This window comes from Tenrec ecaudatus, chromosome 1, assembly GCF_050624435.1.
Source record: "Tenrec ecaudatus isolate mTenEca1 chromosome 1, mTenEca1.hap1, whole genome shotgun sequence".
NCBI lineage: Eukaryota > Metazoa > Chordata > Mammalia > Afrosoricida > Tenrecidae > Tenrec > Tenrec ecaudatus.
In genome coordinates this window covers 130004302-130019748 of record NC_134530.1, presented here as the reverse complement: position 1 = coordinate 130019748, position 15447 = coordinate 130004302, and the positions used below count along the sequence as shown (strand labels likewise).

The following is a 15447-nucleotide window of genomic DNA, read 5'->3' as shown; positions in this document are numbered from 1 at the left end:
TTGTTTGTTTAGCATAAGCATTTGCTAGGTCAGAGATCTGGTTGACCTTGGAATGCTGTAGTTTTCCAAGCCTCCATCAACTAGATGAATGGAATTATTCTTCAATAAAGAGAGGGGCAGTTCTGCAGTCTTACAGAAGAGACCTTGACCTTCCAGGTTACAAGTCAGCACAAAACCAGTTGAAACTCAGAGATGTTTGCCCTCTCAGTGTGTGCCAGTGCCAGTGAAGATCAAAGGCTCCGGAAGAGGGAAGGACAAACTGAAGAGGAAATAATTGTAGGATAAAGAATGACCGGAGGGCGTTTTTGTGTTAACTTGAAACCACTCACATTTACCCATGACACCCAGGTATCCTTCCAAGTGAACTTTGGGAAGTACAATTAAATAACCTTGAGATGTAAAGCTCCGTAATGTGATTTTGAATGCTGATGGAGTTTATTTAAGTGCCGTGATGTTTCCTCTGCTTTTTGTTTCTATTTTTTGCCTTCTTCGTGCAAAATGAAATTTGTTTTTTGTACAGGAAAATCAATATTTTTACCATTTTGTTTTTCAGCTATTCCAGTAAATTGCAATCAACATTAGTTATCGTCTTTAAAGAGCTGTAGTAAGAATCTGAACACAATAAAAAAGAGTTACAGATTAAACTTTGGCAAAGTACTTTTGCTATTGACAAAAGCATTTGTCAGGAACAACAGCTGTGTCTATATTGTGATACAACCTAATGGAGGGGGAAAAGGAGCATTAATAGGTCTCACTTCTGTCTCTAAATCCAAATGCATGATTGAACTATATTGTTTTAAGTAAATGGATTTGGCTGAGCATGGTGAACTTTACTATGCATAAGAATAGATTGTAATTAACATTTGTGCATTTAATGCATACGTATTTAATAAAGATATCATAATTCTGTTTTACTTTTAATAATTAATGGAATCTGATACCTAGAAGATTAGCGGTCCAAAAATAAATGGGATTCTTGTTCCAGTGGCTTAGCCCATGTTGACTAGAGAAACAAATCCAATGACACTCATACACGTATGAAAGAGCTTTCTAGCAAGAAGTCCATTGTATATCAAGAATATATCCTACCCAGTGCAATACTAGTCCATACATCCATTACTACTTATAAGTAACTTTTCAGACTCACGAAGTCACATGCAATGATGCAGACTGTAGGTACATCCGCATCGGTGCATGCGAAGTCCCGTGAAACCAGAAACAGTGGCTCAGGCAGCTCTCCAAGTGAGGGGAGTGCAGGAAGGGGAAGGCAGAGAGAGGGGGGGAGGTTCCTAGAACCCACCTCATGAGGAGCTCACACCCACAAGGAGGCACCATCAGGCCCGATGGACAGGCTAGACTCCAACCCTACACTTCCAGGTGAAATTAGATCATGTAACAACCAGATACCGTACACATGAAACAATTGCAGACCACACATGTGTTTGGTGATAATATTTATGTACTTGGATCATCACATGGAGCTAACATGACTTCTTATTTGTGTGTTTTCCTTTTAGAAACTGCCAAGTTTTGGACCTTATCTTGAGCAGCGCAAGAAAATCATAGCCGAGAACAAGATTAGACTGAGAGAGCAAACTTCAGCCTTTTCACCACTGGAGAGAAATTATTTTATCCCGAAAAAGCCGGTTCCTGCCATCAAGGTAAACATTAAGCAATTATGCATGCCTGCTTTGCTAAGTATATATAGTTTAAATATTTATTTGCCATCTAATTTTATAATTGCTTGTTTTAAAAACATACTGAATGTTTTAAAAATGTTGTCTGTAGCAGAAAAAAAAACTTGTAGGAGCACTGGTGACACAGTGGTTTCAAGTGCTCAGCTGCGAATCCCAAACTAGGCAGTTGGAGTCTCCCAGCTGTGAGTGGCCGTCTGCTTCCACAGAGATTTGCAGCCTTGGGAAGGATCTGCCCTCTATCCTAGAGTGCCACATTGAGCCAGTACGGACTAGATAGCAGTGAGTCTGGTTTTTAGTTGTTTTTCTTTTTTTTCTGGGACTTAGAATTTATAGTAATAAATTCATCATTAAATTTTAGGTAAATCCATTAAATTATGTTCTCTTGTATTGGCATAACCTAAGATTTTTTAGAACACTGTAAAATAGGAGTTTTACATAAAGCTACAATTTATTAAATGTATCAGGGATTAGTAAGGTGAATTTTTGTACTCTCATCATCATTTAAAAATGATCACCATTCCAAATTAATGTCAAATTGGCCATTCAATACAATTAAATGATCAAGATATGATTTGTACAGGCAATAATAGTATAGGTTTCGCTTCTGGGAATCCTGGAAATGTATTTGAGTCTCAGGCAATTATTTTCCTGGATAAGAGCTAAAAATATTACTAAGTTGAAATAATGTTATCTTTTTATTGAATTTTAATTTTTTTGGAATATAATAGATTCGTGCCAGATATAAGAAATTATTGAGGTCTTGTGTACTGTTTGTCCAGATTTTTGCCAATGGTAACAATTTGCAAAACTGTATTATAATATCACAACAGGATGTTCACACAGTGTGTGTGTGTGTGTGTGTGTGTGTGTGTTTATGCAGTGTTAGCATATGCAGTTTCATACACTCACCACCATAGGTAAGATACACAATAGCTCCATTTCCATAAGAATCCTTTGTATTATCCCATCACAGCCGCATGCATACCCCCTCCCCCACATAGCATTGTTTTAGAGCTGTCACCGTGCGTGGGGAACAAATGGTGCTATCACAGCTATTCCAAATCACGGATCTCAAGTGTATCAGTGGAAATGTGCTCCACAGGGCTCTCAAAGTCTGAGTTTTCAGAAGGAGCATACAGGCTCTCTTCTGAGAAACAGCAGACTACCCAGTTTTCAGTTTGCAGCCATCATATTAACTATTTGCACTGGCCAAGGATTCCAGATGAATAAGTAGTCTCTCTGAAATCACGATCCATGACCTGAGGTTGTCAATTCATGGATGGTATTATTCTCTACTTGATACCAATTCATCCACTGCACCTCCATTCTGTTATAAACCTCCACTAAAGGTCTCACTCTCAGGGACGCACCAGATTGATTGCATTAAAATTCATTTAAGAAGGCTTTGAGTCCTTGAAGACTTTACCAATAAGAATAGAGAAGGAAATCGCATAGTCAAAGAAGGCTTTGAGTCCTTGAGACTTTACCAATAAGAAAAGGGAAGGGAATCTCACAGTGAAGTGTTTTAGCTAGCCAAAAACTAACAGTTCAAACTCACCAGCTGTTCATAGAAGACAGATAAGGCCGCTTATTCCCATACAGGTTGATTGCCTTGGAAATTCCACAGAGAAATTCTACACTTATTATAAAAGAAACAACTCTATGTCCTTTGCATTTTTTTAGGCTTACCTCAGCAGACTCGTGTGGTACTTGTCCTTGTGCTTGACTTACTTCACTTAGCATAATTTCCTCCAGTTCTTCCCATGCGGTGATGAGTTTCATGCGTTCATCACTGCGTTTTAGCGATGTGGAAAGTAAAAGGGAATGCAGGAAAGAACTAGGAGGCAAAGGGAATTTATAGAGGTCTAAATACAGACATGTACATATGTAAATATATTTATATATGATGATGGGGACATAGATCTATTTGCATATATTTATAGGTTTAGTATTAAGGTAGGAGATAGCCTTGGGCCTCCACTCAAATACTCACTCAATGCAAGAGCACTTTGTTGTATTAAACTGGCATTCCTTGATGCTCACTTTCCCGACATGATCTCTGAAGACAAAATGGGTGCATAAGCAAATGTGGTGAAGAAAGCTGATGGTGCCTGGCTATCAAAAGATATAGCACCTGAGGTCTTAAAGGCTTGAAGATAAACATGTGCCATCTAGCTGAGAAGCAACAAAGTTCACATGGACAAAGCACACCAGCCTGTGTAATCGCGCGATGCTGATGGGATCAGGGATCAGACATTAAGTAACAAAATATCATATCATTGTGAATGAGGGGGCGTGCAGGGTAGAGATCCAAATCCCATTTGTAGGCAACTGGACATCCTCTTACAGAAGGGTCTCAGGGAGGAGATGGGCCAGTCAGGGTGCAATATAGTACCAATGAAACATACAACTTTCCTCTAGTTTTTTAATGCTTCATCCCGCCCCCACAATCATGATCTCAATTCTACCTTACAAATCTGGCTAGACCAGAGGATGTACAGGACAGATTAATTTCCTCAGAAGCAGTGGTGAAAGTGGCAATACCAGGAGGGTGGAAGGAAGGTGGGGCAGAAAGGGGGAACTGATCACAATGATCTATGTATAGCCCCCTCCCTGGGGGACAGACAACAGAAAAGTGCGCAAAGGGAGAAGTCGGACATTGTAAGACATGACAAAATAATAATTTTCAAATTATCAAGGGCTCATGAGGGAGGGAGGATAGGGGAGTGGAGGGAAAAGGAGGAGCTGATACCAAGGGCTCAAGTAGAAATAAAATATTTTGAGAATGATGATGGCAACAAATGTACAAATGTGCTTGACACAATGGATGGATGGATGAATGGATTGTGATAAGAGTTGTATGAGCCCCCAATAAAATGATTTTAAAATAAATAAATTATAATTGAGAAGGAAAAAAAGAAAAGAACAACTCAACAGCAATAATGTGTGTGTGTAAGTATGTGTTCTTTTTCTTGTGATGTAGGTGAAGGCATAACTAATACATCACAAGTTTTCCATTCAACAAGTTGTCCATCTTTTGTTTCAACTCCTCCATTTCAATCTTTCAGGTGTGCCATCACGTATCCCACTTTCTTCCACTGTTTCCTGTTTGCAGTCCTCCTTTCATCTTAACCCTCTGCCCCTTTGAGCTCTTAGGGTTGATTATGCTAACGGAGAAGTGAGTTCAGTTCCAGGAGGGTGAAAAGTCCTATAGATCACTATGAATCAGAATTAAGTGCATGGAAGTGAGTTTTTGTGGGATTTTTTGTGAGTTTCAAGGAGTTTGAGATGGAATATATTCCAAATTTCCAACTCTTCCAAGGCGCTACTCAGCTAATTGCCACACACACACACAAACACACACTTCTCCCACAGAAACTCACCAAATGTTGAGGAAATGTCCCAGTGGTGGTAGATGGGAAATTCAAATACAGGAAAACTTCGATCCCTCCCTCCCCCAAAAAACTCTCACTGTCACCTAGTTATGCTGACTCTTAGAACTGCCCTGTGAGTTTCCTAGATTGTAATTAATCACTGGAGCAGAAAGCCCTCCCTGTCTCCCATGGACCAATTGGTATGCAGAACTGAGGCCATTGGGATCGCAGCCCAGTGTGTAACACTATAGAAGGACTCTGAGCTTAAGCAAACTAAGTGTGGGATCCAGAGTCAACCACAGCCAGAAGTCAAAAATGTAGAAAGGCCACAGTAGATCTTCTTGCTTCTACTAAAGCTGAATCAGGAATATGAGATCTTGCTTTCCACATGAGGGATGTGTTTGCCACTGCATATATCCTTACATCCAAGAAAAACAGAGTGTGGCTGTGGCCTGGTTCATACCCAGTATTAATGTGGGGCCTTAAGGATGTCAACAAGGAAACAAAAGAGTAGCCCAGGCCACACCCTCCACCAAGGTCAGGTCTCCATCCCACATCCCACCCCTTCATAATGGGACCATAGGTCCAGACATATAAAGTCCAGAATGATAAGGCATGGTCTAAGGAATGAGGGCCACATTAATTGAACACAACTTGTATTACTTATATATTAAATTTAAGAAGTGCAAAACTTGTGGCCATCAAGTTGGTTCAAACTCCCAGTGACCCCTGAGGATCCAGCAGAACGACCCGTGTGTTTCAGAGGTCGTGAAGCTTTACAGGAGTAAGAAGTCCCAGCTTTAGCCCACAGTGATTAGTAATTAGTTGCCCAATTTGTAACCCACTACATCACCGGGGCGCTTTCAAGGAGTATGAAGTGATTTAAATAACATGATCCCATTTTCTAGCCCCCTGCTCTTTCAGGGAGGGTGTTGAGATGATACCAAGGAAGTAAAACAAAATGAACAAACAAGAACCTACAGCAGTTGAAATGAACTTGGGAGATCACTAATCCAGATAAAATACCCCAGTTCAGAAAAATTGAATAAACATCAAAAATGTAAAATCAGGAAAGTAGGATTTAAAAAAAACAAACATTAAGGAATGGCATAGAATCTTATTTAAAGGGGTTCAGGTTTATATTTCTCTCCTAAAGAATCTTACTCTAGAAACTATTCACATGAAAGTGCCCTCGTTGTGCTGTATGTTACAGAAACCAAAGGACATTGTAAGAACCACCTTCATAGGATATGCAGCTGCATCCATGTCAACATATTAAGCAGTTAATTTTGGAGGTTTTTCCAAAAGAGGAAATGTATTTATTTGTTATAAGTGCATTAATGTCTTTGAACGATGAAGAGTTTTTTAAAAATGTATAACAAAGACCTATTCACTTCGTCTTGCTTTCTATAAAACTTTAGATAAAATGAAAAAGGAAATGTATTTTTTAGGAAGAAGGGAAATATATGGCTCTGTTCTTGTCCTCCAGAGATATTTATAGGTCCATATTGGTTCAGAGAGCCCCTGATCTTTAAAGTCATAGCCCCGCCATGCCAAGTGTGGTGAAGAGAAATTACTTGGTTTGGCTCTTCTATTGTGTCTGTAATGCCACCAAATGACTAGGTAAGTGAAAACACCAAGCTCACTACCACCAAGTTGATCCCAACTCCTAGTAATCCTGTGTAACAGCAGTTCTCAGCCTGTGGGTTGCGACCCCATTGGGGTCCAACGACCCTTTCACTGGGCTCTCCTGATTCGTAACAGTAGCAAAATGACAGTTATGAAGTAGCAATGACAACAATTGTATGGTTGGGGTCAGCACATATGAGGAGCTGGATGAGAGGGTCACAGCATGGGGAAGGTGGGGGACCACTGCTGTGTAAGGTTTCTGAAGAATTGTAAATATTCACAGGGACAGACAGCCCCCTCTTTCTCTGGAGAAGCAATGGGTGGGTTTGAACTGTCAGGCTTGTGCTTAGCAGTTCAGCCTGCATGGCTGACAGGCCTGGCCCTGTTCCAGATGAAGGACTATATCCCAAGTATTTTCTGATCCTGACATATTATGAATTATTAGTGTCCTTGTTAAAGCTTCATAATTATGAGCATTGCCTATGAGTTCTGAGGGGCTATTGCAATGGATTATCAAACCCAGCAGATAAGGAGGAGGGACCTCTTGTATCAGCATAGGTTAAAGAAGGATGGAGAGTTGGAGGCATGTCTGACTTCTGTCTTGTGGAAATCAGCCTTGGACTCGAGTGGAGGTAAATTCTTCTCCCCTCATGTACAGCCTGGGAGGTTATAAGTAGCCCCCATGCCAATTTCTTCACTTATCCAGCTATATGGTCTGTTCCTCCATCTTTTTTATGTCCATTTTTTTGTATGGTTCAAATTTTTTCATAATGTTAATGGCATAAAGATTAAAATAGTAATTATAATCAGTCTGCATTGACTCATGTTGTTAGGCTTCCTCAAGCCAGTTCTGATCCATAGGAATCCTGTGCACAAAGGAATGAAACAGGGCCTGGACTTGTGCAGTCCCTAATTGTTGCTCCATTTGACCTCAGTGTTGCAGCCACTGTGTCAATTGATCGTATTGAGGCCTTTCTCCTTTCTGCTACTCTACTACCTTTTGCTACCCAATCACGATGTCCTTTTCCAAAGACTGGTCTCTTGAGACAAAGTACATGAGAAAGAGTTTCACCATCCTCTCCTCTAAGGTGCATTATGGTGGTTCTCCCAAGACAAATTCGTTTGCTCATAGCAGGCCATGATACGTCCAATATTCGTCAACAGCACAATAATTCAAGTACAATACTTCTTCTTCAGTCTCCCTTATTCAGTGTCCCACAATGACAGGCATGTAGGCAATTGAAAATACCTTGACTTGGGCTCGGTGCACCTGAGCGCCCAGAGTGGCATCATTGCTCTTTGGCACACAAAGACGTCTTGTGCAGCTGATTGGCCAAACACAGCACAGCACTGCTACACACAATATATCATGCTATTTCCTTGAGCATTGATGGTGGATCCAAGCAATATGAAATCCGCAATCATTTCAGTCTTTCTCTGTTTATAGTGAAATTGTCTATTGTTCAATGATAAGGATTTTGGTTTTGTTTGCATTTAGTTGTAATCTAAACTGAAGTCTGTAGTATATTATCTTCATCAGGAAGTCCTCCTGGCTCTCAGGAAATAAGATTGCATCACCTGCATGTCAGCGTTTGTTAGTAAGCATTCCTACAACCCTGACGTCACACTCTGCTTCATATTGCCCAGCTTCTCATTTCATTTGCTTGCTGTACAGACTGAATAAATATGGTGAATGGATACAGCCTTCAACACACTTTCCTGACTTTAAACCATGTGAAATGGCTTAGTTCTGTTTGTAAGATTGCCTTTGGGTCCATGTACAGGTAGGTTCTACATAAGCACAATTAAGTGTTCTTAGATTCCCAATTTTCTCAATGCTGTCTACATTTTGTTACGAGTCGCACAATCAAATATTTTTGAAAATTCAATAAAACACAAGTAAACATCTTTCTGCTGTTCTCTGCTCGTGTCAAGAGCTATCTGAAGGCAGTAATGATCTTCCTCATTCCATATCCTCGTCTTTTAAAAAAAATCATTCTATTGAGGGCTCATACAACTCCTATCACAATCCATACATACATCAACTGTGTCAAGCAGATTTGTACATTCATTGCCCTCATCATTCTTAAAATATTTGCGTTCCACTCAAGCCCTTGGTATCAGCTCACCCCCCTTCCCTTCATGCGCACCCCTACCTCATGAACCCTTGATGCTTTATAAATTATTATTGTTTTGTCATGTCTTGCACTGTCCTACATCTCCCTTCACCCACTTTTTATTGTTCATCCCCCAGAGAGGAGGTTATATGTAGATTCTTATAATTGGTTCCCCCTTTCTACTCCACCTTACCTACACCTTCCAGTATTGCCACTCTCACCACTGATCCTGAAGGAATCATCTGTCCTGGATTCTCTGTGTTTCCGTTTACCATCTGTACCAGTGTACATCCTCTGTTCTAGCCAGATTTGTAAGGTAGAATTGGGATCATGATATTGGGGAGGAGGAAGCATTAAAGAATTAGAAGAAAGTTGCATGTTTCATTGTTGCTACACTGAACACTGACTGTCTCATCTCCTCCCTGTGAACCTTCTGTAATGGGATGTCCCATTATCTACAGATGGGCTTTGGGTCTCCACTCTGCACTCCCCTCATTTACAATGGTATGGTTTTTTTGTTCTTTGATGCCTGGTACTTGATCCCTTTGACACCTTGTGGTCACACAGGCTGGTGTGCTTCTTCCATGTGGGCTTTGTTGCTTCTCGGCTAGATGGCTGCTTGTTTACCTGCAAACCTTTAAGACCTCAGATGCTATATCTTTTGATAGCCGGGCCCCATCAGCTTTCTTCACATTTGCTTATGCACATATTTGTCTTCAGCAATCATGTTGGAATGGTATGCATCATGGAATGCCAATTTAATAGAGCAAAGTGTTCTTGCATTGAGTAAGCACTTAAGTGGAGGTCCATTGTCCATCTGCTGCCTTAATAGTAAGCCTATAAATATATGCATGTAGATCTATTTTCCCATCATCCTACATAAATATATTTACATATGTACATGCTTGTATTTAGACCTCTATAAATGTTCTTTGCCACTTAGTTCTTTTCTCTATTTCCTTTTACTTTCCTCTTGTCTCAATACCGTGATCAGCCTTCATTTGGGTTTCAGTGATTTCTCTTTGTTATATTGCTCTTGCTGAATCCCTACCAGGCCTCTCACACCCTCCTTGCCACTAATTTTGGATCATTTGTTGTTCCCTTGTCCCTGGGTTGGTCAACATCACCTCCTTCCCCCCTACCTCTCCCTCTCCCATGTCACCCCGGAACCATCGGTGGTTGTTTTCTCCTCCAGACTGTTCATCCAGCCTATCTGATCTAGATAGATCTGCAGAGATAATAATATGCACAAAAAAAGAAGGCATAGCAAGACAAAGTGACAAAAAAAACATGACGACAACAAAGAAAACCAATAACCCAAAATTTATTAATTGCTTAATTAATTAAAAAGACAAAGAAAACCCTGTAAATAGCTCAAGCTGCTTTTCCACCTCTATGAGTGTCCTCCAGTCAAGTCTGATGGGTTGCCACGCTCCAGTCTATCATTTGCACTCCCTCGGGAGCTCACGGCTCTGCTCCCCCCATTTATCTGCTGCAAGCCCTTAGTGTTTTGCTTCGGTGTGTTAGGGTCAGACTGGGCCAATCCCGACACTGAGTCTCCAGTGCTGTCCCCATAGGGCCATGGGTCAGCAAGGGCCATATACTCTTATTAATACAACTGGAATTTCTGGGAGCTCCCTGTCAATGTACTCCTGTAACCATTGTTAAATAATCTACAGCACAATTTTACTCGCATATGAAATTAATGATATTGTTCAATACTTTCCACACTGTTATTTTAAATGGGTACAAAGATGGATATCTTCCAGTTGATTGCCCAGATAAGTGTCTTCTAAATTTCTTGGCATATAGGTGTGAGTGTTCCAGTACATGATCAGATTATAAAAGCATTTTAATTGGTATTTAGCCTAGTTTATTCCTGTAGCCTAAAGTTTTACTAATCATTTCAGTGCCGCTTGAATTTCTTCCTTCAGTACCACTGGTTCTTGTTCATCTGCTACCTCATGAAATGGTTGATTGTTGACCAATTGTTTTGGTTATCTTTGTGTGCTATTGATGCTTCCTGCAGCATTTGATATTTTGCTCATAGAATACTTTGTTGCTTTGACAGGTTTTCTATGCTCAATGTGTAAGAACTTTTTGTCCCCATAATGCCAGGTCTTTGCACATTTTATTACACTAATTTGTCTTCTTCAGTAGCTCTTTGGAGCTTTCAGGTCAATTCTTTATTTTTTCCATTTACTTTATGATCAAGAGCAAGTTCAAAATCTCCTCTGACATTCACTTCCATCTTTTCTTCCTTTCTTGTCTTTTTAATCACCTTTGCTTTCTTCATGTATGACATTTTTTCATGCCGTCCCCCAGCTTATCTGGTCTTCTGTCATTAGTGTTCAATGAGTTAGCTCTGTTCTTGAGCTTTCTGGAAACACAGATAGGATGTATTCAAAGTCAGATTTCAGTTCTCTGCGACTTGTTTTAATTTGCCTCAACTGCATTCTGGACTTACAGATGAACAATTGATGCTCTGTTCTGCAGTGCCCTGCAGCCTCATTTCAGCTGCTGATATTGAGTTTTTCCTTCATCTCTTCCAAGTCAATGTCTCTAGGAAGATACATTTATTTAACCACTCTTAAAATTTACACTTATAAAATTGGACCCATTTGCTATACCACATACAATATTTCAAATATAGATTCTTCTACTTTGTATTTTTCCATAAAAATAATATAATTTTTATATGACTTTTTTCAATGGCTCCATAGTATTTCTTAAAATGGATGTATCATTAACTTTAAGTAACAAGAAACATAAAGGTAACTATAGTTGCATCATTTTATACAAATAATGCAATTATAATATCTTTTGACAAAAATCTTTCTATATATCTATCGTGATTTTCTGAAAAGAACTCAGAAGTACCAAAATTTTAGTACTTAATTTTGATACATATAGCAAGAAGAAGCATAAAATTTATATTCTTCCTCAAATGTGAAGTAGAACCTAATTTGAACCTAAAAATGAATTTGTTTTTCATTTTTACAATGTAATTCTGAAGGATATTTTTAATGCTTTATATGTAAATACTAGTGATATTTGTAAATTTTATCTTTGTCTTTGTATGTATTGGTTGTTGTATTGATTCCTGTGTGAGTGTGATGTTTAATGGACTAATACTTTGTTGGAGTATCATATAGTTTTTGTAAATTTTTATTATATTTTAAATTATAACTCTCAAATATGTTTTAGATGTACTTTCAAGGATTGTGATTTCACTCACAGTTTAGATTATGGAAAGTTTATGTATATATAACAAAATCTCAATTTTGTGTTATCACGTCAGGTGAACATGTATTTTATGATTTCTCTCCCTTTTTTTTCTTTGCAGAATTTAGTTTGCTTTACAATAGCATCATATTCATCTGACCTTGTTTGCTTCCGGCTTTAGGTTTTACTTTTAGCTATTTAATTAATTTTAAGTTGGTTTTGTTCTAAAATACTAGAAATAGCAACAACTCCCCCCACCCCATACTAAGAAGCAGCAAACTCAACATTTTAATATTTGCATTCTCTAGAGGCTTCTCCTTTGCACCTCAAATGATTATTCTCATAAAATCTTTATCATAGATTCAATCATTTACTTTACATTAAAATTTACAACCTCCGAAAATTTGCTGAGACTTCAAGGGCAAGAACTTTCTTGTGAACCAGAAATGAAGAAGGCATAGTTCTAATTAGACAATTTCTTTAAAAATATAATAATGTACAGGCTAATTGTATTCCTTCAGGAATTCTTGGTTTAATGAGGAAGAGCTAAAAACAAACAGACTAAAATTCCTTTGCAAAAATTTTTAAACTATCCAAAATTATTGGCCTTAAATCCCTTATGTTAAACCACTATCTAAGATAATACTTTAATACTTCTAACAAGACAAATGTGTCTCTTTTATCACAATGCTTAGGAATGTGTTTAATTTCACCCCTGTACTTATTGATGTTAGCCATTAAACATAGGAATGAAAGATGATCTGTGTAGAAGGTTGATAAAGGTGCTTCACATGACAGGTGCCCATGTGAAGTTTGGGAGACATGAAGAGAAGAGGGTGTTCACTCTTATTAGAACCATGAAAAGATTAACACAGAGAAGAAAGAGAGAGAAAACATTGATGGTGACGAAGGATTGGAAGAGAAGAAAGGGGAAATCACAAACTAGATAATAAATAAGTACTAGTTAATTTTAGTGAAGGGAAAAGCAATAATTAAATAAGAGAAGAATCCTATCTCTCTCTCTATATATATATACATATATACATATACATATATATCAGAACACTCTCTATATATAATTATTATAATTATATATTATAGAATTTTATATATATAACATAATCTTTCTGTATATATAGTGGGAAAGGAGGAAAGTCAAGGGAAATACAGGAAAGAGCTGGGAGGAAAAGGGCATTTATAGAGGTCTACATAAAGACATGTACATATGCAAATATATTTATATATGAGGATGGGCAAATATATCTATGTGCCTATATTTATAGGGTTAGTATTAAGGCAGCAGAGGGACATTGGGTCTCCACTCAAGTACTCCCTCAATGCAAGAATACTTTCTTCTATTAAATTTGCATTATATGATGTTCACCTTTCTGACACAACCGCTGAAGACAAAGTAGGTGAATAAGCAAATGTGGTGAAGAAAGCTGATGGCACCTGGCTATCAAAAGATATAGCGTCTGGGGTCTTAAAAGCCTGAGGGTAAACAAGTGGCCATCTAGCTCAGAAACAACAAATCTCATATGGAAAAACACCTAACCTGTGTGATCACGAGGTGCCGAAGGGATCAGTTATCAGGCATCAAAGAACAAAAAAAAATCATATCATTCGGTGCTTACCTCCATGATACAATGGCTGAAGACAAATGGGTGCAGAAGCAAATGTGGTGAAGAAAGCTGATGGTGCCTGGCTATCAAAAGGTATTTTTTTTGTTCTTTGATGCCTGATAATTGATCTCTTCAGTACCCCATGATCACACAAGCTGGTGTGCTCCTTCCATGTGGGCTTTGTTGCTTCTGAGCTAGATGGCCGCTTGTTTACCTTCAAGCCTTTAAGACCCCGGATGCTATATCTTTTGATAGCCAGGCATCATCAGCTTTCTTCACCACATTTGCTTATTCACCCGCTTTGTCTTCAGCAGTTGTGTTGGGAAGGTGAGCATCATAGAATGCCAATTTAATAGAAGAAAGTATTCTTGCATTAAGGGAGTACTTGAGTGGAGACCCAATGTCCCTCTGCTGCCTTAATACTAACCCTATAAATATAGGCACATAGATATATTTCCCCATCCTCATATAAAAATATTTTTTCATATATATATGTCTTTATAGAGACCTCTATAAATGTCCGTTGCCTCCCAGCTCTTTCCTCTATTTCCCTTGACATTCCTCCTGCTTCACTATCATGCTCAGTCCCCAAGAGGATTTCAGCAGTTCCTATTTGTTACATTACCTTTGATCATGCCCTACCAGACCTACCACACCCTCCTCAATACCAATTTGGATAACTTGTTGTTCCCTTGTCCCTGGGTTTGTTAGTACCACTTCCTTTCCCCCACCTTCCTCTCTCCCATGTCCCCCCAGAACTGTCCATTTAGACAAATTAAAGTTTAAAAATAGAAGATTAAATTTAAAAGCTATTTCCTTTATCAAAACACATACCGGAATAGATTTCCTTTATCAAAACACATACCGGAATTGGCAAATGTTAGCATGTTATGTTAAGAAAAGAAGAATTCTCTCTATTAAGCATGGGATCATTCTGTCACATTATCCTGCTTGGGTTCAAATTATGGCCCTGCCATTTAGTAGCTGTGTATACTTGTCTCGATGAACTAATCTGTAAATTGAACATAATGAAAACATCAGATAATGTGTTAGGTGTTTTTGCATGGTGACTGCACCTAGTAAGTCCTACTTAGTTACTATGTAGAAAATGACACACACATATACTTAGTTACTATGTTGAAAATGACACACACACAACAATTATGGGGATAAAAAACTAAGGAAATAGTCCATTTCCATTCTGTTCGATAACATGAAATTAGGAATACATAAAGCTTTAGAGACCAACCAAGTGAACAGATTTTTAAGGATCCCATTTATTTTCCAGTTTTAAAATGACCGGTAGATGAACTCTGTGTGTGAATCTGTGTGGTTGTTGTTAGTGTATGTAGAGTTGATTTGCAATGCCCAGCCACCCCGTGTGACAGTGTAGTGTGACGCTGTAGTGTTGTCCCGGCTATACTCTCCATGGACTGAGATTGTCGGGTCTCTCTCCTACAGAGAGGATGAGTAGGTTTAAACAGTCCAATTCTCACGTAGCGGCCACTGTGCCATCAGGGCGCTTTGTCTCTATGTATTGAAAATGAACACACAAACAAACACGGCCATCTACTCAATGCCCTCAGAGAAACCCCCTTGGGTTCCTGAGGCTATCAATCATTACTGGAGCACGGTAGCCTCATCTTTATCTTGTGGAGCAGCTGGTGGGTTTGGGCAGGCCACCTTGTAGCGAGAAGGGTAATGCTTAACCAAAAGGGCCTCCAGGTTTCTCATCTGCCTCTATCACAGTCATGGAGACAAGCGCAATCTCTGTCTTCATAAA

The 15447-nt window shown here is 38.9% G+C and overlaps 1 protein-coding gene across 1 annotated transcript in view; it reads left to right on the top strand.

Moving 5' to 3' along the window:
* The window catches only part of DPYD (dihydropyrimidine dehydrogenase), a 1117227-nt gene that overhangs the window by 1063114 nt on the left and 38666 nt on the right, over positions 1-15447 (top strand). Inside the window, exon 21 of the mRNA XM_075558725.1 lies at positions 1518-1661. Within this exon, the coding sequence (XP_075414840.1) occupies positions 1518-1661 (144 nt within the window). The remainder of the gene's footprint in view (positions 1-1517; positions 1662-15447) is intronic.